This window comes from Pipistrellus hanaki (assembly GCF_964339955.1).
Source record: "Pipistrellus hanaki genome assembly, chromosome: 5".
Taxonomy (NCBI): domain Eukaryota; kingdom Metazoa; phylum Chordata; class Mammalia; order Chiroptera; family Vespertilionidae; genus Pipistrellus; species Pipistrellus hanaki.
The window spans coordinates 33907474-33933282 of NC_140507.1; the positions used below are offsets into that span (position 1 = coordinate 33907474).

The following is a 25809-nucleotide window of genomic DNA, read 5'->3' on the forward strand; positions in this document are numbered from 1 at the left end:
TTTTAAAATAAAAGTAAATAGAAAATAAAATTCTTCTATTTTGATATTCAGAGATGAACACATAGGAAAGGCAAAAAGCAAAGGAAGCTGTCAGTAACCAGACAAGTCCCAATGGAAGTCAGCTCTAAAGGGGAGTGGGCTATGAGGACTTGCAATGCTCAAGTTCTCAACCTGGGTGATGCTTACACTTCTGGTGAAATCATACATTATTTTTGGTGCACTTTTCTATGTGTTACATTTCAAAATAATGTTTAAGTCTATCTTCCATTCAGCGATATCTACATTCAAGAGGCACACTATAATTTGTATTTTAATAACACAAAAATATCTGAGCTTTACTGTGTTAATTCTAGTGTAAACACTCAAACTGTACCCTTCTTTTCATGCTTAAAAAATATATAAGGAGCCAAAACCGGTTTAGCTCAGTGGATAGAGCGTCGGTTTGCGGACTGAAAGGTCCCGGGTTCGATTCCGGTGAAGGGCATGTACCTAGGTTGCTGGCACATCCCCAGTGGGAGGTGTGCAAGAGGCAGCTGATCGATGATTCTCTCTCATCGATGTTTCTAACTCTCTATCCCTCTCTCTTCCTCTCTGTAAAAAATCAATAAAATATATATTAAAAAAAAATATATATATATATAAGGAAGCCCAAATTCAGTTTTACCCATGCTCTAATTTACAAGCATATAAAGCATTTAATATTGAAAAAAGTACTTGGGGAAATGACTATCATAACAAAACAATTAGGATGTAACTTCAACCTAATAATTTAAATATAAAATGTATTTAAAAATTAAATTCAGCCGAAACCGGTTTGGCTCAATGGATAGAGCGTCGGCTTGGGGACTGAAAGGTCCCGGGTTCAATTCCGGTCAAGGGCATGTACCTTGGTTGCGGGCATATCCCCAGTAGGGGGTGTGCAAGAGGCAGCTGATCAATGACTCTCTCTCACTGATGCTTCTAACTCTCTATCTCTCTCCCTTCCTCTCTGTACAAAATCAATAAAATATATTTTTTAAAAAATAATAAATAAATAAAAATTAAATTCAATAATTGATAGAAAAAGTATAATTATCAGATTAGCAAAAAGCAAGTATCAGTCTTGTGCACTGAAACAGAACCAATCATTATTTCACACATGGAGAAAGAAATCATTGTTTCCTTCTCATCTTGTAAAATCTGAGAGCAAATGGTTATTTGCAATTTCTAAAAATATGCAGTTGAAAAGCAAAAAAGTACCAAGGAAGACTCGGAACTTAAGTAAGCAATGCTGAGGTTATCATCACATTCATTATGAGATTGTTGATAAGATAAAGAGAGGACCTGGAGGCAGGCTCAGAGGAAAAGGGAGGAAGAGAGAGAGAAAGGGGGGGGAGGGGGAGAGGAAGGGAAAGAGAGAAAGAAGGGGTAAGAATAAACTCAAGACAGCAATAAGAAAAGGACAAGCTGAACCTAAAATATGTAAGCATTGGCTTGAGCTAAAGACTCCCACAACAAGGACATATCAGGAGGATATCCATGTCGCCTCCTGCTGCCCAAGACATACCTCCTATGTAAGTTCCCGTAACAAACTCTTAATGTAAAAAGAACAATGGAATGTCAGCAGAGTTCCACCCCCAAAGATGTGGACAGCACTCATGTCAGAATTCCAGACAAAAGACATACGGTTTCTTAGCTCTGTCGTGAGGATGTGCTTTGCAGCAATCAGAAGCTCCTTTCTGAGGTGTGCAGTCTCTGCTGGGCAATTTGAAAGTAACTGTAGCATTCCTTTTACCATTTGCTGAGAGTACTTAGTTACCAACTCCTGTAAAAGTAAGAGGAAAACAACACAATTACATTGACTGGTGGATAATAAGAAAAACCCAAAATTGCCCTAACAGGTTTGGCTCAGTGGATAGAGCATCCGCCTACAGAGCGAAGGGCCCCAGGTTCCATTCCGGTCAAGGCCATATTCCTTGGTTGCCGGCACATCCCCAGTAGGGGGTGTGCAGGAGGCAGCAGATCAATATTTCTCTCTCATCGATGTTTCTAACTCTCTATCCCTCTCCCTTCCTCTCTGTAAAAAAATCAATAAAATACATTTTTAAACAAAAGAAAAATACAAAATTTATAAACTTTTTTTTTTTAATTCAGTAAAACTAAACTTGGCTCAAAGGACCCCCAGGAAATAACAGATCTAATAAACAAGTATTATTAATAGTTGTGTGTACATACTGAAATACTAGAAGGATGGTTAGAAACATAAATAGCAGTTTATTTTACATAAGGGGATTGTAGACATCTTTTTTTGTACTTTTCTGTGTCTTCCCAACTTTCAAGAGAGAATATATGCTATATTAAGGAGGAAGGAGAAATATTGAAATTTAAAAAGTAAACAAACATGTCATCCCATTAATGTAAGTTCTGAATGACACCAAAAACATATTTAATCAACTCAGAATAAGTTCTAATCACAATCTCTTTTTGAGGTGTTTTGGCAAGGCAACTCACCATAATGACTCAAGCTGACCAAAATATCAAAGGGTACGTAACTAAATTTTTTAAACCAAAAAGCCCCATTTTCAGTGCTTGATAGATCCTGAAAGTGGGAGGAGAAAGTGGACTACAAATGTACAAAGAAAATTTTGAGGGGGTGATGGGAACATTCTATATTTTGATGTCTTGGTGGTTATCAACTATATGCATTTGTCAATTAATAGAACTGTATACTTATAAAAGGTGAACTTTATTATATGTAAATTATAGCTCAGAAAACCTAACTAAAAAAAAAAGTCATGCCCGGCTGGCATGGCTCAGTGGTTGAGCATCGACCTATGCACCAGGAGGTCATGGTTCAATTCCTGGTCAGGGCACATGTCCAAGGGTACAGGCTCGATCCTCAGTGGGGACCTGCAGGAGTTAGCTAATCAATGATTCTTTCACGTCACTAATGTTTCTGTCTCTCTCTCACTCTCCCTTCCTCTCTGAAATCAGTAAAAATATTTTTTAAAGCAAATGAACTTACCTGGTAAATTCTGATGATATAAGCTAAAAATGACAATGTTTTAATCTGAGCAGCAATGAAATCGGCATACAACTCCTTGTTGTAAAGCTTATGTTGCCTGGATGAGAAATAAATAAAATTTATAATATTAGCTCTTAACTCTTTAGGTGACATTAATATTAATTAAAAGTCTATAATAATTCCCTGAGCCCAAAAGTCTGATTTCTGCACAGATCAGAACAACAGAGCAGCAAGCTATACTCTTTACTGTTATGCATTTCCAAATAATATAAAGAGTTTAGAGGCATAAAGCAAGCAGTTCTCTAAGCCATTCCATCGCAGTTACAATGTGTGTCCCATAAAGCTACTCACTCACCCAATAGACAGTGTTAGGCTATCGATTTGCTCAATAAGAGCCAATGCTAGGGCCACAGAGGATGTTAACACTCATTCACCCTCAGATCCTGTCCTTAAATGACTCAGAGACAAATAGGCCAAAAGAAAGTGAGTGTTAAAGGTCTTAAGAGGACATGTCTAAAGTTTAAGAAAAAGTTCTCACTGAGAGAATGAATATGGTTCACCTAGAGTGATGGGCGGGGGGATTAAGAGGATAAAGAACATTCTGGCACTCGTGCTGAAAAGAACAGCAAGAACAAAGAAAGGCTTAAGGGTAGAAAGGTTTAGAGATCCCACAGATAGTAATCTAGAGCAGTGTTTCCCAACCTTCTCTCATGATGAGAATCACCTGGTGGAGTTGTTAAAACACAGATTCCTGAATCCCAACTAAGAAGTGCTAAACTAGAATTTTTGGGAACATATAGGTAAAATTGTATACTTAACTAGTGCTCTAAGACAGATGTTATATACAGAGCACTAAGTTAGGTATGCAATTTTACCTATATGTTCTCAAAAATTCTAGTTTAGCACTTCTTAGTTGGGATTCAGGAATCTGTGTTTTAACAACTCCACCAGGTGATTCTCATCATGAGAGAAGGTTGGGAAACACTGATCTAGAGTATAATAATTCCTAATAATAGTTCTAAATTTATGAAACACCACCAAAACTAAGGTTTAATACCTTTAGCTAATCTTTCTAAATAAGGAGTAAAATAATTATTACTATCATCATTGAAATACAAGTTCAAGAAGTAAAAAACATAATTTGTCTAAAATTTTGTCACTTAAAAATTTTATATCTTACAAATAATTACAGCAAGTGTATTTTTACTTGGAATTAAAGCCCTGTGACAGTCAGCTTTGTCACTGTCCGAAGAATTCTCACCTGGCTTGTGCAGATACTTGAATTGCAATGGTATTCATGATCAGGGGCACAAATTCAGCAACAACATTGTGGATATTCAGTTTGTAGAGCTAAAAGCAAACACATCAGATTTTCATGCTTTTACACTTCCTGCATAGTAAAATAATTTGGCATACCAAAGAAACTACAGGAGCTAGCATGTATGTATCATAACACATCTATTCACCACAGATTATTAGATGTGAACATTATCATAAAACAAGAAGCCAAAAACCCAAGAAACTAGTACGTAACAATATACATACCTGATACATTAAAACAACAATAATGGGCAATTCTGCCAATACTTTCAGAGAAAGAGATCCTCTTGGAATGATGGAATGCTGAAAGAGAAAAACAAGCAGGACTGTGGTTATCCCAGTGGCACTTCAAACAGCCCCAGTCAGTGCCCACTACTGAGCACTGCCCACTGAAATAAAAGGGGAAAATACTGACACCTTTGTCAATATCTGTGGGGAAACTATTTTTTATAGAACTATGATTTAATACAGCTTTTTATATTTTCCAATGTAATCACCTGTAGTAAATAACTTTGGAAAATTTTGTCAAAACTTAGAAATTCAAATCAGCAGAGAAAAAATTTATTTATATATATATATATATATATATATATATATATATATATATTTTTTTTTTTTAATCCTCAGATAATGTTTTTATTTATTTTTAGAAAGATGTGCCCCAACCAGGGAAAGAACCTGCAACCTTTTTGGTGTACAGGATGATGCTCCAACCAAGCGACCCTGCCAGGGTCATCTGAGAAAAATTTTAAATTAGTATCTAGTATTTAATACTTAAAAAAAAGCAATAGCAGAAAGTGCATATTTGCCCGGTTTTATTCAAAATATTTAAAACAGAAAATGCTTGCAATAAACTTAAGAAAAAAATTTAATAGTCCTAATATAAAAGAATTCATAAAACAGGTAAGGAAAATGCCACACTCATACAAATGGGCAATGAATAGGCACAGACAAGCAAAACAAAGACTCATAAACAGAAAACAAAATTGTAATTCAAGAAGAGGAAAGGAATGAGAACTTTATTTTTATTCAAAATGCAGTTTCTTGTTTATCGTAGCACAAATTAAAACATTCTGCAGCCCTAGCCAGTTTTGCTCAATAGTTACAGCGTCAGCCCACAGACTGAAGGATCCTCGGTTTAATTCCGATTTTTATTCTGATCAAGGGTTTGCAGCTCGGTTGCAGGCTTAATCCTTGGCCCTGGTCAGGGCATGTGCAGAGGCAACCAATCCATGTGTTTCTCTCATAAGGATTTCTCTCTCTCTGTCTCTCCTTCTCCCTTCCAATCTGTCTAAAGATCAATGAAAAAAAAAATATGCTCAGGTGAGGATTAATAAAACATTCTGCAAAACCATTGCAGTAAAGCAAAACCATTGCAATAAAGCAAATACAGATGATATTCTTAATTCAATCATAAAAATATAGTCAACAAGCCGGGACCGGTTTGGCTCAGTGGATAGAGGGTCGGCCTGTGGACTGAAAGGTCCCAGGTTCGATTCCGGGCAAGGGCATGTACCTTGGTTGCGGGCACATCCCCAGTGTGCAAGAGGCAGCTGATCGATGATTCTCTCTCATCGATGTTTCTAACTCTCTATCCCTCTCTCTTCCTCTCTGTGAAAAATCAATAAAATATATTTAAAAAAAAAAATATATATATATATATATATATATATATATATATATATATAGTCAGCAAATGCTCAAGACACATTACCTATGTGCCAGATATAACAAATACATTACCTGCAGACAATTACTAGCATTACCTTCACAAAATAGGTTTTTCAGATAATGAGAGGGAAAAATCAAGGCCAAAACAAAGGTTCATGAACTTTCCTATTGTCAGAATAGTCCCAGTGCGTCTGTCCCCAGAGCCCAGGCTCCCAGGGACTGAACTACAATTTATATGTAGATTAAAGGGGCTCATTAATATCAAAACTAAGGATGGAACAGAGACTGGTCAGCTGCTCTTTCCAACAGGTGAGTCTGGACTTCCACTACAATTCTGTTTAAACCTTTACATGAAAGCAAGAGTTCATTTCACCACTCAGAGGTTGCACAGCAGAATCAGTGATGCTCTCTCATGCACACATTTGTTCATCTTAAATGCCTCTAAGTGTTTAAGAAAGAAAACAGAAAACTTAAGCAGTTTAAAAAGTCACTTATATATTAATTATGCCTCTCTACCAAGTAGAGGCAAAGTTAAGAACAAAAGCAAAACAATTGGAAAAACTTACTGTTCTGGTCTCACTGTCCTCACGCTCAGGATTCACCTTCACAGCAATTGCTGTAATCATACCAACCATTTCTGGGGGAGGGACTGTGTTCTCAGGAATCACCTGAGGGTTCTCAAAGTAGCGGTTCTACATAAGAACAAGAGAAATGTTTTTTCCTAAAAGAGTCATACACAACATTCCTTCACAAAACAGCCCTGACACATGTGGAGGAAGAAACCAAATGCCCCACATGTATCTTGCTCAATCCCATAGTACTTGAGATCCACTCTATTCAACACCAAAAAGACAACATGATAGAGACATTTCTCCACCTTCCACAACAGAAAATAAAAAACTTGTCCTAAGTATTTTTTGCTCCTTCCTGGATAAGAAAAGATGAAATGCATGCCAGATTACATTAAACCTCAGTGAGGCAAGGAGAATGGACCCCATCTCTCCAGTGATAAGAAACTAGGAGCCAGTCCCTCTTGAATTAACTTTTCAAATAGTCTCCTAAATAGAGATCAAAGATGGGACCAGAAGCAAAGAACAGAAGGCATGTTTAAAGGCCAGGACCTCACTGTCATCCCTTAGTTCTCAGTGGAGTTTGGACCTCATATTAAACAAAACAGCTTCATATGAAAAACTCTGACTGAAATGATAGGTGACACAATTTGATAACTCAAAATGTAATTAATTTTGTTTGACACATTATTAGCAAATTAAAATCCTTAAAATACCTAAAAGTTAATTTTACCATATGTTCATTTAAAAAAAAAAATTTAAACTTAACAAAATTCTTTAAAAAACAGAATTATGTGCAATAAATTTTTACCAAAGCATTATTTGTGATAGTGAAGAATTGAAAAATGAGAAAATCAGCAACAGAGAGATGGTTGAAGTATACGCATATAATAAAAAATTATGGGGCCACTAAAAATTACGACTGCCAGAAAAAGATCTTGGATGTTCCAAACTGTTAACAGTGATTCTTCTAGTAAGTGAAAATAAAATGGAGAGGAGACATTCCTGTTCTAGTCCACACACTTTTACATTGTTGGCATTGCTTGGGAAGTTTTTTCAACAGAAAGAATTTTAATGATGCAGAAAAATGCTAAAAGCATACACCACCTCCCCAGAAGTCTTTATAATTGAGAGCATAACCATCTTTAAAGAGCACAAAACATCAATATCAATGGTTGCTTACAAGTCAAAACATTATGGATTTATCTTGTTGTTTTTTGCAAAATTTCTACACTAAGAATATATTAAAGTATTTAATTTAAACAATGAAACCAAAAGAACTATTTTTTTAAATGACTGATTTATCAACCTAGATTCTGACTATCGATAAACATTCCCCACTCTAAAATTAGCATCCCCCAATTATTCCTCCAATGCAAACGCTCCAAAATACCTTTGGAATAAGAAAGTAATAAATAAATATAAGTAATAATTCAAATAATGTTAAAACCATACCACTACTTTTGGAAGCTCCTTATAAATCTGTTTCACAAAATCCAAAAAATGATGAATCTAAAAAAAAAAAAAAGTATAAGGAAGATATTTATAAACAGAAAATGCTTACAATAAATAAGAAAAATGTTAATAGTCCTAATATATAAGAACTCATAAAATAGGTAAGAAAAATGTCAGACTCAAAACACAAACAGGCAATGAATGTGAATAAAAAAGAAATACAAAAGATTGACGAACAGAAAACAAGCTTCCTATTTCAGAAGAAGCAAAGAAATAAAAATTAAAATAAATGCCACTCTTTGACTCCCAAAAAGTAATACTACACCATGTTGGAGAGACTGCCACAAGAGGAAGACTCTCATAAACTACTGAAACCTTTCTGGAAATCAATTTAATACTATATTTATCAATAGCATTAAAACATTAACATATTTGACCTACTAATCCTGTCGATAACCCTAGTTTATGTAGTAATTTGAACTAGAAACAGATATTCAATCATAGTCATAAAATAAAAATTTTTGAAATACTTTAAATATCCAAAAATGATGGCACCCATGTGTAAGAATATTATACATCCACTAAAAAGTAACTTTATAAAGAATTTGAGTGGGAAAATGTGAAGCGAAACTATCACAATATAAAACGTCGTATACAGTATTATTGCAATCATGTAGAAAACATTACATATATAGAAGGTGGGAAAAATGAAAAGTAATCAATATTGTTTATAAGATAGGAGGAATTCTATTTCATCATTTTGCTTCTAATTTCCAAATAATCTATAACAGGCATTTACTAAGCTTATCATTGCAGAAGACACTGTATTAATTACTGCTAACACAGAATACCTAGTATTTACTCTGTAGGGGCAAATCACTGTGTTAAGAACTTTAACTTTTATATTTAATTCTTCAAGCAATCTTTGAGGATATACTGTGACTGTCCCCATTTTACAGAAAAGGCTCCAAATGGCTACAAGTTTACCCAGTTTCACATAGCTTCTGAATTGCAGAGCTGATGATATTCAAACCCAGCTGACTTCAGAACACATCTTAACCCTTGAATAACATAAAATGATCAGAGCCTTCTCGCACATCAGACGTTTCTGAATACCAGAAGCACGCAAACAGCTCTGCCAATCTGGTTAGGTAACACATATCCACACGACTGAACAAATTCAGTTAAATACTCATAAACACATTCAAAATAGAAAAGGTAACTGCTAAACCAAAGAATTTTCCCCAAACAGGCTATACCATTTTCTATACTTTAAGCACCATGTGTTCCATCAATACTATAGGAAAAGAGAATTTACACAGCACAAAGAACTGTCAGCACACTACAGAAATGCTCTCAGGGTAAATACTTACTTCTTGTGTGATGGGTGGCCTGAATTGTTTGTGAAGCTCAATAATTATTCTTAAACAAATAAGGACGTTTTCTTCATTTTCCGTCTTTAAAAAAAGCATTTAAAGAGTTACAATTCTGAGGACTTACTTTAAAGATTAAAGACTATTTTCTAAGCATTTTTCTTTATACACACACTGCATCAACCAACTTAGATTTGATTTATTAAAAATTCATTAAATCATAAAACACAGCTGCCCAAACAGAAAGACTTCATGGTCTTTGGTAGACCATCTGAAGGGCAGCACACCAGTGAGTTCTGGTCAATAACTCTGAAAAATAAGTTAACTGACATGTGTGGCAAGTCACACCATGAACTAAGGTCTAATGGCCCGACCAACACTTTTTATTGCTTGAAAGTAATGCCAAAAGAATGAATTACTGAGTACCCACCAAATATTGAACCTGTGCTTAACATTTCACACATACTCTCTAAGTGTGAGGTTCCATCCACACTATACCCAGAGGAAGCTAAGGCTCAGAGAAGATAAGCAACATGACTAACATGATATATTGTAGTTAATAAATGACAGAGCCAGGATCTGAATCCAACTCTCTCGCCCCTCCAAAGCTCATCTTTCCAAGGAGGCCAGAAATCCAATAGAATTCTAAACACATCAAGACTAAGTACAGTAAGAAAACCATTTTAGAGGTTAACTTAATAGGTACCATATGAATTAGCCCCAAGTATTTGAAAAACTCTTTATGAGCACGTACTGTGCTTGACACACACAAAACTAGAAAGCACGAAGCCAAAGAACCCACTACTCTGAGTCTGTCAACAACCACCAACTCATTCTGAAAGATTTCTACTATGTAGCGTTAATTTATCAGTGACTCAAAAATACGAAAACAAAATGAAACTTTAATTAATAATCTATCATGAGCTGAAACCGGTTTGGCTCAATGGATAGAGCGTTGGCTTGGGGACTGAAGGGTCCTGGGTTCGATTCCGGTCAAGGGCATGTACCTTGGTTGCAGGCATATCCCCAGTAGGGGGTGTGCAAGAGGCAGCTGATCGATGACTCTCTCTCATCGAGGTTTCTAACTCTCTATCTCTCTCCCTTCCTCTCTGTACAAAATCAATAAAATATATTAAAAAAATAATAATAATCTTTCATGATAATTTGGTTGGGGAAATGGACATCAGGAACTTTAGTGAAGGGGAAACAGTTGTATAACACTAGATTTTACATTAAGAAAATCATTTAAAGTTTTTAATATTGCGAAATAACAAGAATTCTCAAAGGTTACCTCTAAAAAGCGAAACATCACAGACAAAACATTTTTTGTATGAGGACGAAGATGTTCATTCGTTGGTATCCTATGAATGATTTCAAGAACTAGTTTCCGCAATTGCTGGTGAAGAAAAATAAAAAAGTAAATATAACATCCTCCCAAGAGCTCCAAAGTAATTCTTTTGCCTGCTAAAAGGGTCACACGGCTGTCCGTACCCAGCACTGGTAACACACCAGAGGATCAACCCCATTTTAGAAACACTCCTATATATTATTTCAATGTAATCCAAAGCAAGTACTGCAAACCATTACTTTCAATATTTCTACAATTGTGTAGCAAATCAAGTGAGTCACCTCTTTCCTCTTTCACACTTATTTTCAGCAGAAAGGGCACTAGTGTGTGAATGCAGAGTGGATTTAAAATGAAAGAGCAAAACAAATAGAACTTCATTTGAGATCTCCCTCCATAATCTCAGTTTAGCTTCTACAGTGTTCTCCCCAATTACCTTGGGCCCAACGACTAATTTCATCATAAACTGAACTAAGCTCTCATGATTCTGACTATGGAGCTGACAACTAAAAGGTCGACCAGCCCTGGCTGGTGTGGCTCAGTTCCTTGAACGTCGCCCCATGTACCAGGAGATTGCCAGTTCCCTTCCCAATCAAGGGCACATGCCCAAGTTGTGGGCTCAGTACCCAATAGGGGGCATGCAGGAGGCAGCTGATTGAGGTTGTGCTTTCACACTGAGGTTTCTCCCTCTCCCTTCCTCTCTCTAAAATCAATAACTAGCCCTAGTCGGTATGGCTCAGTGGATAGAGCGTCAGCCTGTGGACTGAAAGGTCCCAGGTTTGATTCCAGTCACGGGTACATGCCTGGGTTGTGAACTAGATCCCCAGTAGGGGACATGCAGGAGGTAGCTAATCAATGATTCTCTCTCATCATTAATGTTTCTATCTCTCTCTCCCTCTCCTTTCCTCTCTGAAATCAATAAAAATAATTTTAAAAATAAAAAACAAAATCAATAAACTATTCTTTATAAATAAATAAATACACACACACACACACACACACACGTGATGGGACTGTTTTAAAAAGAGGAGGTAAACGTGTGGATGGAGCTATAAGTAAAATAAAATTGGCCATGAATTACAAAAATTAAAATGAATAAAAATAGTTGGACAGTGAGTATGGGAGGTTCAACAGACTACTGTTATATTAATTTGCAATATATTCCAAGCACATCAAACTTTGCAGAGTCCCACAACAAATATTTTTGTGGTCCAGCCAATATAATGGTATATAAGAAACATTTTAATAAAAACTTCATAACTTAATTTTTACAATATCCTGTTATACATAATTATTAATAACAAACTACAATGGGGAACAGGCCTAAGCTGTCAGTCAGACATCGCCTGAAAGCTCCCAGACTGCTAAAGGCCCAGGCCGAGCTGAAAGGACCCCTTTCCCCCACAGTGCACAAATGTCATGCACCAGGCTTCTAGTTTAACCCTTTGCACTCCGAACCATTCTGGACATTGGCTACCAGCTACTCGACGCTACTTTGCGGCGGAAACTCAATTCCCCGTAATCACTAATAAACTGCAATCTCCCCTGAGAGGGACATCCGAGTGATATGCTAGAATTCCGATGTCCCCCGAGAGGGGACAGCGGAGTGCAAAGGGTTAAACTATAAAAGAGATGTTCTTGACAAAATAAAACCAAGACATTTAACTAAGCAGGCAAAAGCCTTGGGCAGAGTTATCCTTATGTGATAAAAACACTTTGATTTGTAATTGAAACCATGGTGTGTTTTTTTAGTATTTTAATTCAGAAATGCTTGCAATACTACTATGTGACACCTTTTTCTCACTGACAGTTTTAAACAAATTACCTGGGCTGGTTTCTCCTGAAGAAACTGAACTTCTCCATCTTGAAGAAATGTAAGAAACCGAGGGATGATATGTTCCAGGAATGTAGAATATTGAGGAGATGACGTTACATTCTAATTATACAAAAATAAAAACCTCATTTAATTTGTATATATATTTTCACTTCAACTTCACCTAGTCTAACCTAATAATAGAGCAATATGCAAATTAACTATCAACCTGCTATACAAGCCACGCCCATCAGCCAATCAGGGTGGGTATGCAAATTAACCCAACAAAGATGTTGGGTTAATTTGCATAAGCATAGGGAGGGAGGAGTGAAGAAGGAAGACAGCACAGAAGGAAGAAGGGAAAGTGGAAAGCAAGGCAGCGGCTGCAGCTGCTGGAGGGAAAGCAATGGCAGCGCGTGCAGGGAGGAAACCAACTGATCTGTCTCTCTCACATCAATGTTCCTCTCTCTGTCTATCCCCCTTCCTCCCACCACTCTCTCTAAAAATCAATGGAATGAGTATGCCCTAGTGCAGGGGTCTTCAAACTACGGCCCGCGGGCCACATGCGGCCCGCAGAGGAGTCTGATCCGGCCCACCAGGTTTTTTGGGCAGTGAGCACAGCCGAGGTGTTACAGTAGGAATTAGTAGTTCATATAGTCCGGCCCTCCAGCTCTCTGAGGAACCGTGATCTGGCCCCCACTTTAAAAAGTTTGAGGACCCCTGCCCTAGTGTGAGTAAATAAAATATACTTAATTAAAAAAAAAAAGCCCTGGCCAGGTAGCTCAGTTGGTTAGATCATTAACCCAATATGCCAAGGTTGCGGGTTTGATTGCCAGACAGGGCACATACAAGAATTAACCAATGAATGCATAAATAATTGGAACAACAAATCAGTTTCTCTCTCTTCCCTCCTCTCTCTAAAATAAAGAAAAAGAAAAAATATTAAACAACCAAAACCAAGGCAAGTATCACTATATGAAAAAGTTGGACAACACTGTGGACAAACTTACAAATTTCACTTTTAGAATACAATAAAGTACATCAACAAAGATAATGTTTTTTAGTTACTATAGTAAAAAGATTGACAAAAAAAGCAATAGGAAAGCCCAGGACAATATCTAGCTCAAAATGAAAAGCTTAAAATATAAAGATCATACCTCAAAATTTTCGCTAACTTCTTGCATCATTTTTAACTTTGTTTCATCAGCTGTAAAATAACCAAAAAAACATCAGGTAATTGAAATTATGTTAAAGATTATCTCAAAATCACTGGATTTAATAAGAGAAGCAATCAGATCTTATCAGTTTGACTGTCATAGTCCCACAGAAGGCACATAACTAGTTCCCTACAACTAGTCACACACATTCACACTCCCAGACATACGTGTGCATGCACAGACAAGGACAGATATACACACACACACACACACACACACACACACGTGCCTCTTCAGGGCTCCAGCCAGTAATGATCATCACTTTGCTTCTCCACAAGCCAGAGAACAGAAATTCGGATAAAAGTTAATGTTATTTATCTCCAAGTGCACATTCTTTGAACTGAGATGAATGAGTCAAATTAATGCATTTCTTAAAGACAAAAAGGATCAACTCACGGGTATTTACATCTGTGAGAGCTGCTACAAACTGAAGATATTTTTTCATCAGAGTGGTTTGGTCAACCACTGTGGCCCCTTGCGTTGCAACAAATGCCATTTTTCTTTTGATCTAGTTTATTTCCAAGAGAAAAGTATCAGGTCCATGAGTCCACCCAGTCTATGAAAAGAAACATAAGTTAGCCAATTTATTAAGGGCACAGGTTCACAATCTCTATGAAAATCCTACTTAGATGCCCAAATTTATCTAAATGCTTTGCATTAATCCAGAATACACCATTCCCTCTGTTTTTATAAAAATAAAATTTTCACCCTATCCAGTTTGGCTCAGGGGCTAGAGCCAGCTTGTGGATGGAAGGCTTCTGGTTAAGGGCACGTACCTCAGTTGCAGGCTCGCTCCCTGGCCCATGGTTGGGGTATGGGAGGCAACCAATTGATGTGTCTCTCTCACATCGACATTTCTCTCTCTGCACCTCTGCCCCTGTCTCTCCTCCTCCCTCCCTCTACCCCCACTGAAAATCAATGAAAAAATGTCCTTGGTGAGGATTAGAAAAAAAAATTTTAAATATAAAATAAACTTTACTAAGCCCATTTTATCTACTCATTTTTAAACAAGGCTTTTCTAGCCAGATGCTTTTTTCTACCATATTTCCTCCTTTCCCTAAACAAGAGGTCGGCAAATTTTATATTATCTACAAAGAGCCAGATAGTAAATATTTAAGCTACTTGGCCATAGACACCATATAAATGAACAAGAGCAGCTATGATCCAACACAATTTTACTTCTGGACACTGAAATTTAATTTCATGTAATTCTCACGTGTCATGAAACATTATTTTTCTTTTGACTTTTCCCAACCATTTAAAACAATGTAAAAGCCATTCTTAGTTCATGGGCTATATAAAAACAAGCAGCAGGCTGGATCTGGTCAGCTGACTGGCTGCTTCTGCCCTAGGTGACCTGTTCTCAAACTTCAGTGTACATTAAATCACCAGGTATCAAAAGTAGATTCCCAAGCATCACCCACAGTCAGTTCAGACAGTGTTTCAGTGAGGAGTCCAGGAAGCTGGAAGCTGTTTGTAGCTGGCACACAGTAGGCACTCAAAAAACGCTCATTTAGCTAGACCAGTGTGGCTCAATGATTGAACATCAACCCTTGAACCAGGAGGTCACAGCTGAATTCCAGCACATACAGGGGTTGCAGGCTCGATCTTCAGTAGGGGGAATGCAGAGGCAGCCGATCAAAGATTCTCATCATTGATGTTTCTAACTCTCTCCTTCTCCTTCCCTCTCTCTGAAATCAATAAAAACATTTCTAAATGCTCATTTAATAAATGGGGAAAAATGCTCTAAAAAAACACCTCGGTGAGTAGTAAAGAGGCTGTTGCCAATACTTTGAGAAGTGCCACTTCACACTGAGAAACAGAGGGAAACTTAAGGCTCTATTTTAAAAGTCTCTAGAGAACCTGGGAAATTGCTTTTACCCATCCTCCTAGTAGTATATATCGGAATTTCACTCTGCCTTAGGAGCAGTTTCCTGACTTTTCTTCCAACAGACACACCAATAACTCTTCTGCAGGCCTTTGAAAAGTTTTATCCTGACAGACACACACTTCTGCCCCAAGCGATGGGGACACCTTGCCACCACAAAGCCCCTGTGGCCACTCCCCCAGAACACCAGACCGCCCCTAGGCAGAGGACACCACAGCTGTCCCCTGCTAACACAGCCCCACCGGTCCCACTCCTCTGCCTCCAGGCAGGGAAAGGCCCAAAGAGACTACTGGGACGGAGGCTGTCAATCCTACTAGACTAGATGATGTCCAGACCACCGCTTCCTTTTTCAGGTCACCCTCCCTCCTCCAAATGCACAAGGCCCCACACCCCCAGCCCCATCCCCATCCCCGGGTACCCAAGTCTCAGGGTCACGGCCTCTCCCGGCCTAAGAAATTTCTGGTTATTTCTTAAAGCCTTGGATACCCCCACCCCACACCCCCGCCTCCTCGCTTTTTTTTCATCCAATTCGCCAACTCTTCCATTTCCCAGGGCCCGGAGAGGCCTGGCTCCGCTTTCCGGCCCGGGAGGGACCCTCCGGTGCAGGTCTGTGGGAGAGCGGCTCGGAGGGCCCCGAGAGGCCGGGGTGCCGGGCCTGAGGCCCCGCGCCCGGCGCCAGGTGGGAAGACCCCGCCCGCCCGCGCCCGCACCCGCACTCGGCAAACGGCCCCGCCTCCCGCCGCCCGCCGCCGGGCCCCGAGGCGGCGCCGCCGGGCCAGAGGGGGCGCTGTCCTCCCCGCTACCTCCGCTCTCCGAGCCCGGCGGGCGAGCCGGGTGCCTGCGAGGAGGCCGGGAGGGGCAGGCCCGCCGGGGGCGCCCGGTCCCACGCTCGATCTTCCCGGGCTCAAACGCCCCTCCGCTTCCCTCCTTTTGTCACCGGCCCCGGACGCCGAGCGCCCGCCTCCCGGGCCGGGCTACGGCAAGCGCCGAGGGCCAACCTCCGCGCCACGAACCTCCGCCCCCCGCGGCGCCGGGCTCGGCCAGGTGACGGCGAGGTTCCCGCAGGGGAGGGAGGGCTGGGCCGGGGCCGGGGCGGGCCGGCCTCCCTCCCGCAGGGCCCTCCCCCGGCCTGGATCGCGGCGCTCCCGTCGTACCTCCCGGCGCCGCTCCGCTCCTCGCCCGCGTTTACCCCGATCTCCGCGGCCGGCCTCCCGCGGCCCGGACCCGCGGCCACACGCGAAATCCAGGCTCTGCAGCGCGGACCCGCGGCCACACGCGAAGCTGAGACGCGCAGTCCCGCCCCCGCTTAAACCCGCTTCGCCCGCCGCGGAGGAGCGGGCCGGCGCCGCCCCGCGGGGGTGTGGCCTGGGGCGGGGCGGGGCCAGGTGGGCCCGGCCCTTTAAACCTCGCCCCGGGGGCGGGGCCCGGCGCGAGGGGCCGCCAGCCTCTCCGAGCTGCTTAGCGGGGCTCCAGCCGCCCTGTCTCCCCGCGGGAGCCGGGCGCCGGAGGGCGCGGGAGGGCGCGGGGGCGCTCGGCCGCTGCTCCCGGGGTGGGCGGCGGTCTGGTCCGGGAAGAGCCCCCCGGCCCCGACCTGAACGTGGCAGGCCAGGGGGGTTTCTCTCCGGCGGCCTTCACAGGGTCCTCCTTAGCCCGGGGCGGGGCAGGGCGGGGGAAGGAGGGTCGTGGGGAAGTGGGAGGCCGAAGACTGACGGATACCCTGCAAGTACGCAAAGGGAGGTGCTGGTGGTCTGCCTCGAAGTGGCGACTCGCCCATTTGTTTTGCTGCTGGATCACCCCGAGGCCGGAGCTCAGAGGACAGACAGCTTTCTGTCCCTTCCCGCAGGCGCCTTGGTCCAGGCCAGAACAATGATGTTGGGGGGAGAGGGGAGGTAGGTGCACAGCCGCCCTGATGCTCAGGTGCGATGGCGTGGGCTGGAGATAGGCCCTGGCAGAGAGCACTCTAGGACAGCTCAAAGCTTTAAGAAAAATATCTAAGGCGAAAACCCTCAATGCCCATAGGTACTCGGTGCGTAGGAACTGCAAACCAGCAGAACAGTGATGGGGGGGGGGGGGGATAAAATTAAATAGGGGAGAACCTGTGACGCCAGGGGTGACCAGAAAGGGAATGGACCAGAGAAATGGCAAAGGCTGGACCAGCGATGAGGGAAGAACCTCGCCGGAGCAGGAAAAGTGACCTGAGAAGGAGCGGACTTTGTCAACACCTGGAACCCTTCCGCGACCAACCTTTCCTACCTAGGCCCCACCCTAGATCTCTGGCTCATTGGTCACTTTTTTTTTAATCTATTTTTCAATTACAGCTGACAATTTATGTTTCAGGTATATAAGATAGTGATAGATATTTATATACCTTATGAAGTGATACCCCAATCAGTACCCATCTAAATCATACACACCTATTACAATATTATTGACTATATTTCCTATGCTGTACATTATATCCCTGGGAGAGTCACTTTTTAATCATTTTTTACTTTTCAATTACAGTGGACGTATTATAATCTTTTCAGGTGTACACCCCAATGGATTAGACATTATAAGACCATTAAGGGATCATCCCAGAAAATCTCATACCCATCTAATAACATAATTCTAGGCTATATTCCCCAGGCTGTACTTCAATTCCCCATGACTATATTGTAACTAATTTGTACTTCTAAATCCCTTCACATCTTTCACCCATTTGCCTTACACCCCTCCCATCTGGCAACGGTCAAAATGTTCTCTGGCCCTAGCTGGTTTGGCTCAGTGGATAGCTTCATTCTGCAGACTGAAGGGTCCCAGGTTCGATTCTGGTCAAGGACACCTGCTTAGGTTGCAGGCACAATCCCCAGTAGGATAGCCAATCAATGATTCTCTCTCATCCATGTTTCTATCTCTCTCTAAAGTCAATAAAAATTTATCTCCCTTCCTCTCTGAAATCAACAAAAAATATATTTTTTAAAAATGTTCTATGTTGGCCAAAACCGGTTTGGCTCAGTGGATAGCTTCATCCTGCAGACTGAAAGGTCCCAGGTTCGATTCCGGTTAAGGGCATGTACCTTGGTTGTGGGCACATCCCCAGTAGGGGTTGTGCAAGAGGCAGCTGATCGATGATTCTCTCTCATCGATATTTCTAGCTCTCTCTCCCTCTCCCTTCCTCTCTGTAAAAAATCAATAAAATATATTTTTAAAAAAATGTTCTATGTTGTTTCTGTTCTGCTTCATTGTTTGATTTTTAGATTCAATTGTTTTTTTGTTTTTGTTTTTTTTTAAATATATTTTATTGATTTTTGTACAGAGTGGAAGGGAGATAGAGAGTTCGAAACATCAATGAGAGTCATCGATCAGCTGCCTCTTGCACACCCCCTACTGGGGATATGCCCACAACCAAGGTACATGCCCTTGACCGGAATCGAACCCGGGGCCCTTCGACTGACGCTCTATCCATTGAGCCAAACCGGTCCCGGCTGATTTTTAGATTCAATTGTTGATAGATATGTATTTATTGCCATTTTATTGTTCATAATTTTTTATCTTTTTTTGCCTTCTTCAACATTTCGTGTAATACAGGTTTGGTGGAGATGAACTCCTCTAACTTTTTCTTATCTGGGAAGCTCTTTATCTGACCTTCAGTTCTAAATGAAGGCAGTGGGCTCAGGCTCCTTGGACAGTCTTGATTTCTCCTCCTTGGCCTGGAGCTGCTCTTCACGGCACTAGCAAGCTTCCTTGGCTTTCGACCTGTGGGCCTCAGCCTTGTCAGCCAGAAGCTTCCTGCAAGCTTTGTCTGCCTTCAGCTTGTGGATGTATTCCCTAAGAGCCGCTTGTTTTTGAATGCTACCCTTCACTTTCAGGTACAGGTAACAGTCAATCTTCTTAGATTCATAGTATCTTCTGAGTAGCCCGCAAGGAATTCTCATCCTCCTCAGCCAGGTTACTTTCTCAGCCATTTAAATACCGGCAATACCCTTTTGCTTACTTATGCTCATGTGCCTGCGCTTCCTGCAGGCCAAGGTATTTTTCTGGCATCGAGCCCGGGAATGGACAGCCACAGGCTTCCAGATAATCGGCCTATCTTTGATCACCTTCTGAACCTACTGAGGGGAGGCATTGGCTGTTTCATTGGTCTCCTTGGGGTACAGCCAGACCTTTTAGCCACAGCAGAGGACACTGGAGACAAGCCTCTTTTGAAGCCTGACCATACCCATGGCTGTTGCCACAGCAGCAAAAAAGCCACTGGAATACTTCTTGCCACTCCATTTTGACTTGCAAAGTTAGTGTTGAGAAATCAGCTGAGTCTTACGGGTACTTACTTGTAGGTAACTAACTACTTTCCACTCTCCTGCCCGAAGCAGCTGCTCCTCCTCTCCTGACCCTGCCCATGCTCTGTGGCCATGGTGGTGGCAGGCACCTAGAGTAAGGTGACCAGACGTCCCGACTTCTAACAATTCGTCCCGCGTCCCGCGGCGTTTTCTTTCCAAAAATCAGGACTTTTTTAAAACGCCTCAGAACGCGGGACAAATTGTTAAAAATCATGGCTGTCCCACCAAAAGCGGGACGTCTGGTCACCTCTAGGTCCCAGAGGGACAACAGTGTCTGCCTCAGAGACATGAACACAGAAGGCAGGCGGGACATGTCTTTGCGCTGTTTGCTGCTCTTGGGGTTGAAGTCACAGAGCTGGGCCACTTTCCGCCGCTCTGTGGCTGGGTTTCCCCCTCAGATGCTCTGCAGGTGGAGGCAGACCAGGTCTCAGAGCTGCCTGCCTTTCCCCTGAACTAGTGATGCTCTGCTGCCACTGAGAAAGGCTGCTTTGTCAGCCTACTCTGGGGTACTTTATCCAGAGGTCCCCAGCCCTGTGCCCTCTGACCTGGGCCCCAGGAATAACCTTGGCATAGGAGGAAGCTGGCTTGGCTCTGCCTTAGGGCCTCCTCATTTGTCACCTCTTCCAGGAATGCTCTTCCCCCAGACCTGTTGCTCATCCTTTAGGACTGAGTGAGGCCTCGCCTCCTCAGAGAGGTCTTCCCTGGCCACCCTAAAGTTTCCTCCTGTACCTCCACCCCTGCCCCACCCTCACGCTCTCTGATCTTTACCTCTCCATCAAAAGTTCCTCACCTGGAGCTCCTGGCACCTACTGGCCGTGGAGGAACGAATGTGGTATCTCAGCAATTACTAACAGTATAACTGAAGTTGCCTCAATGTTCTGTGAACCTTGTGTGTTCTCCAGAAAAGGATTGTGGTGAAACACTCAGAAAACTCAGTTGAAAGGGATCTTCAAAGCCAGTCTTTCTGTAGAGAGCGCGCCTGGGAAGGCACAAGAGCATTTCTTTAAGTATTGTCAGCTGAGCCGAAACCGGTTTGGCTCAATGGATAGAGCGTCGGCTTGGGGACTGAAGGGTCCCGGGTTCGATTCCGGTCAAGGGCATGTACCTTGGTTGCGGGCATATCCCCAGTAGGGGGTGTGCAAGAGGCAGCTGATCGATGACTCTCTCTCATCAATGTTTCTAACTCTGTATCTGTCTCCCTTCCTCTCTGCACAAAATCAATAAAATATATTAAAAAATATATATATGTTAAAAAAAAAAAAAAAAAAAAAGTATTGTCAGCTGAGTCCAGTGTCAAGCAACTTCCTGGAAATACACCTTGCCAGAGGCATGTGTGTTGTCAGCCTGACCTTCAGCTCAGGCGCCAGGAGGTGGGTTTCATTATCTAAATCCAGCCAAGCACCAGGAACAAACACGACTATCGGATTATCCAGGCCCACCCAGAAGTAATAATTACAAAGAAGCCACAGGAATGCTCATAATCTCCTTTGTCTTGGGCTTTAGTAAAACTTCCTGGTATTCTGCAGTAAAAATAAATGAGCTGTAGAGGCTCTGGGTCACTGTCTCTCCATCTGAGGACAGCTTTCCCACCCAGCCCCAACTCTTCCCTTCTATCTCTGTGTCTGTCTCTTTCTTTCATTTTCTCAATCCCGAGAAGTCCCTACTCAGGAACCAGACCGCTCTCTAGCCGTAATGGCCACAGAAAAGAGAGAAATATTTACAGCTTTCAAAAACTTCCATGTGCTAATGTGCACAAGTGGAAAAGTGGTGATGAAAGAATCCACCATATCTTTAGCATGTTTGATGGCAGGACTCTTTTGGCCCATGATGACTGTTATATTCTATGGAGCTACAGCCTTGGGAATTGCTCTAATGAGTCTTCACTTTTGGTTGCAATTAAACCAACAAAACCAGCTTACGCTGATGCAGTGGAACCATTTGTAAGGACTGGTGAGGGACTGAAGTCAATCAGACACAGCCTTCAGGTCCTCTGCAAAGAGGTGCCAATAAAAATCTTAGAGCCCTGACCGGTTTGGCTCAGTGGATAGTGTCAGCCTGTGGACTGAAAGGTCCCAGGTTCAATTCCAGTCAAGGGCATGTACCTTGGTTGCAGGCACATCCCCAGTAGGGGGTGTGCAGGAGGCAGCTGATCAATGTTTCTCTCTCATTGATGTTTCTAACTCTCTATCCCTTTCCCTTCTTCTCTGTAAAAAAAACAATAAAATATATATTTAAAAAAAATATTTTTAATCTCAGAACTCTGTCTGCCCAAAAGGCCACGCCGTCAGTCATTCTACACTCATTCCCCCAGCACCTGCCTTGGGCCAGGCTCAAGATTTCTAGGCAAGGTCCCTGCACTCATGCCTGTCTCTTTCTTTCATTTTCTCAATCCCCACATCAGGAGATGTCAACCAGATTAAAAGGCAGTTATGGCTGTAACAGGATTGTTAACAGGAAGTCTGGGGCATTGGAACCACAAGCCCCTTCCACAGCCTGGGAACAGGAAATATGGTAAGGAAAGCTTCCTAAAACTGGCATCTGAACTGAGCAAATCAACAAGGTAAGGGGACAGCCTCGTAAAAGGCCTGAATTTGGGATGCTCTGAAGGATAAAAATTACAAGGCCAAAAGCAAAGGCCCTCCCTCAGGAGCTCGGCTGCAGACTACATCCTGAAGGCTGTGCTGGCAGTGCGTAAGGGCCAGGCAGTGCCGAAGTCTAAGCAGGGAGAGTCCAATAGGGGAGGGAGGGCTTTCTGGGACAGACCAGTTTCCAGCCTAATGTCCTGATGGTGGGGAATGGATGAGCTGCCTTCAGAAACCAATGGGACAGACATTAAGTGAAAGCCTAGGCTTACTTGTTGGAAAGACTTGACTACAAAACCCCCCATTAACACTTCTCAAGGCTGTTCTTATCTTAAGATGAAGATAAAACTACAGACCTCTTTGGGTTTTATGTGAAAGGATCTATGTAAGAACACTAAGCTCCTCTTTCCAACAGCAATGACTTCTAGAAATAAAACAGGAATAAGAGGATTTTTGTTTAGCTGAGGGCAAACTATCAAGACTAAGAAAATGCCCAGTGCCCACCCCCACCCCCACCCTCTGCTTGGGAGGGGAAAATACAAAACCATCAGAGAAGTAAAATACCTTCATTTTATTATATATACAATATATTCAAAGAAACCACCCACTCTGAAACCAGCAGTTTCTTGCTTTTCCTAGAGCCCCAGAATAACACAAATTGAAGCCTCCTTTCCCCAGAGAGGGAGTAAGAAAGAAGGGAAGCGCTGAAACCGGTTTGGCTCAGTGGAAGAGCGTAGGTCTGCGGACTGAAAGGTCCCAGGTTCGATTCCGATTAAGGGCATTGGTTGCGGGCACATCCCCGGTAGGAGGTGTGCAAGAGGCAGCTGGTCGATGTTTCTCTCATCGACATTTCTAGCTCTCTATCCCTCTCTCCTCTCTGTAAAAAAAATCAATAAAATATATTTTTTAAAAAAAAAAAAAAAAAAAAAGGAGGGAAGCGTAGAAGAGGGATGGAGGCGAAGAAGAGAGGGAGGGAGGGGGAAGAAGAGAGGGAGGGAAGGGAAAGAAGAGAAGAGGGAGTGGGAAAAGAGAGGGAGGAAGGAAGACGTTTTGATTCCATGCAGTTCCATCTGTAGTAACATACCCCTCCTTGCCATAAATCCAGGCTCCAGTTCTCCGGTCCAGGAAGTCTGGGTCAAGGGCAGGCCCCGTTTCCTAACACCCGGCTGCCTCACCACCCGATTCGAGGCGCTGCCATTCGTTTAGCATTCCGGTTAAGACGCTCCGGTTACCATTGTAACCGAACTTCTGCCTTCGGGTCTTCCTCTCCGCCTTGGAGCATTCCGCTGTCCACCGTGCCTGCAACTCAGACTCCGCGCCTTCGCTTTCAGCACCTCTCGTAGCGGACTCCTTCCGGCGGGCACGCGCAGGGCTTCGCGGGCTTTCTGGGAAATGTAGTCCTCCCCAAGAGCGATGCCATGCTGAGTACTACGACTCCCAGAATGCAATGAGCGGGTACGCCTGCGTACAACGCTCAGGAAAGTCCTTTTCTCCGCCCCCTTTCATGACTTCATCAGGAGGCGGAGTCTAGTGTCCCCATTTTCTCCAGCTGCGGTTACCCCAGACATGGCGAATCCTGGCCCCATGGCTCCGCAGGCACCCTTTGAACCATCGCAGCCCCCCGTTATTGAGGGTTTTAGTCCCACTGTCTTTAGCAATCCGGAAGGCTTCAAGGAAAAGTTCATTCGCAAGACTCGCGAGAACCCAATGGTCCCCATAGGTAAGCGGGCACAGTAGGAACTAAAGATGGAGAGGACGGAGCTCTCGGGGGAAATGAAATAGTGAAGGTCCGGGGACATCGGAATGAGAAGGGACCGGAGAGGTGGCGGAAAGGCCGGGCGGTGATGAACCTGATTGGCGCTGGAGCCGGGCGGGAGTCGAGGGGGCGGACTCTGTAACTTCGGGGACCCTGCTGGGGCCAATCCCTCCAGCCTCTCCCCTTCCGATCCCCCACCCCACCCCACCCTACCCTGAAAACCTCAACTCAGGAGAAAGAAAGTCCAAAGCGGGGAGGGGCCGCTGGGGCCGGGCCTGCCACCCCCACCTGCTCTGTACCCTCCTCAGGCTGCCTGGGCACGGCGGCCGCCCTCACCTACGGCCTCTACTGCTTCCACCGGGGGCAGAGCCAGCGCTCCCAGCTCATGATGCGCACCCGGATCGCCGCCCAGGGCTTCACGGTGGCAGCCATCCTGGTGGGCCTGGCGATGTCGGCGCTGAAGGCTAAGTCTGGACCCTGAGCCCGGAGAGCCCCGCGGAGATCATTCCCAGCCGCAGGAGCAGCCAACGGCCCTGCCGCCGAACTCATTCCCTCTTCTCCCCCACCGGCCCCCGCGTCCGTGGGGAGGAAGCGGCCAATTGATGTTTGTTGCTGGACTCTCTGGTTCGGTCCGGTGTGGGTATTGCATCCTTCTGTTTCTGCCGCTCTTTCTCCACTTCCTACTTAATAAACTCTAATTCCCTTGTAGTTTCACGAATTCATTCTCAATCTCACCCTCAAAATTTTTAGGAGGCAAAAAAAAACGACAGACTGCAGCGGCCCTTAGAAAAGTAGAGATTCCGGAAAGTGGTAATATTTGGAGGAGAGGGGATGGGGAATCTTTCCAACAATTTCCCAACTTTTCGGTAGAAAATCCTGCTCTCCGTGGGTATCTGTGGAACTCAGGCACCAGGACCTACTCAAAAAGAAAACAGAGCCAGCCCGGCTGGTGTGGCTCAGTGGTTAGGCTGAGTCAACCTTTGACCCAGGAGGTCATGGTTTGATTCCTGGTGAGGGCACATGCCCAGGTTGGGGGCTCAATCCCCAGTGTGGGGTGTGCAGGAGGCAGCTGATCAATGGTTCTCTCTCATCATTGATGTTTCTATCGCTCTCTCCCTTCCTCTCTGAAATCAATAAAAATATATTAAATTAAAAATAAAAATAAAAATAGCCGAAACCAGTTTGGCTCAGTGGATAGAGCGTCGGTCTGCGGACTGAAAGGTCCCGGGTTCGATTCCAGTCAAGGGCATGTACCTTAGTTGCGGGCACATCCCCAGTAGGAGGTGTGCAAGAGGCACCTGATGGATGATTCTCATCAATGTTTCTAACTCTATCCCTCTCTCTTCCTCTCTGTAAAAAATCAATAAAAAATATATTTTAAAAAAATAATGAAAATAAAAAAATTTTTTAAAAATCCTTTCCTCCGATGAGACTTTTCATGGTGCTGGCGGGGGCAGGGGCTTCGGCCCTCCACTGCTCCTGCTCCTCGCCCACTCC

At 43.2% G+C, this 25809-nt stretch overlaps 2 protein-coding genes and 1 pseudogene across 15 annotated transcripts in view; 1 reads left to right on the forward strand and 2 right to left on the reverse strand.

The window, feature by feature from the left end:
• The window catches only part of TRRAP (transformation/transcription domain associated protein), a 109601-nt gene extending 85688 nt beyond the window's left edge, over nucleotides 1–23913 (reverse strand). For 9 of the 13 annotated variants that reach the window (XM_084886534.1, XM_084886529.1, XM_084886528.1 and 6 more), the window contains exons 1-12: nucleotides 16810–16995; nucleotides 14164–14323; nucleotides 13708–13757; nucleotides 12563–12673; nucleotides 10684–10788; nucleotides 9393–9476; nucleotides 8020–8076; nucleotides 6562–6687; nucleotides 4550–4627; nucleotides 4266–4354; nucleotides 3005–3101; nucleotides 1666–1804 (exon numbers count right to left, since the gene is read on the reverse strand). In XM_084886534.1, coding sequence (XP_084742660.1) covers nucleotides 1666–1804; nucleotides 3005–3101; nucleotides 4266–4354; nucleotides 4550–4627; nucleotides 6562–6687; nucleotides 8020–8076; nucleotides 9393–9476; nucleotides 10684–10788; nucleotides 12563–12673; nucleotides 13708–13757; nucleotides 14164–14263 — 1036 coding nt within the window. In that variant the 5' untranslated portion in view covers nucleotides 14264–14323; nucleotides 16810–16995. Of the gene's footprint in view, nucleotides 1–1665; nucleotides 1805–3004; nucleotides 3102–4265; nucleotides 4355–4549; nucleotides 4628–6561; nucleotides 6688–8019; nucleotides 8077–9392; nucleotides 9477–10683; nucleotides 10789–12562; nucleotides 12674–13707; nucleotides 13758–14163; nucleotides 14324–16365; nucleotides 16383–16458; nucleotides 16700–16809; nucleotides 16996–23640 lie in introns of those variants that run through there. The other 4 variants (XM_084886532.1, XM_084886531.1, XM_084886530.1 and 1 more) reach the window with 4 other exon arrangements.
• LOC311622666 (large ribosomal subunit protein eL19-like) lies at nucleotides 19291–19860 on the reverse strand (annotated as a pseudogene). Its single transcript has one exon. The product of its transcript is annotated as a large ribosomal subunit protein eL19-like (transcript).
• Nucleotides 23914–24052: 139 nt separating the features above from the next.
• HIGD2A (HIG1 hypoxia inducible domain family member 2A) lies at nucleotides 24053–25020 on the forward strand. The gene is made up of 2 exons (XM_084886762.1): nucleotides 24053–24276; nucleotides 24621–25020. Exons 1-2 carry the CDS (start codon nucleotides 24123–24125, stop codon nucleotides 24791–24793), a joined length of 327 nt encoding a protein of 108 aa, XP_084742888.1. The 5' UTR covers nucleotides 24053–24122; the 3' UTR covers nucleotides 24794–25020.
• Nucleotides 25021–25809: the final 789 nt, after the last annotated feature.

Excerpts from the sequence above, each read along its gene's own strand:
- HIGD2A (XM_084886762.1), top strand. The coding sequence starts at position 24,123 with ATGGCGAATCCTGGCCCCATGGCTCCGCAGGCACCCTTTGAACCATCG. Across the intron at positions 24,277-24,620 it reads GAACCCAATGGTCCCCATAG|GCTGCCTGGGCACGGCGGCC; the intron begins GTAAGCGGGCAC and ends TACCCTCCTCAG.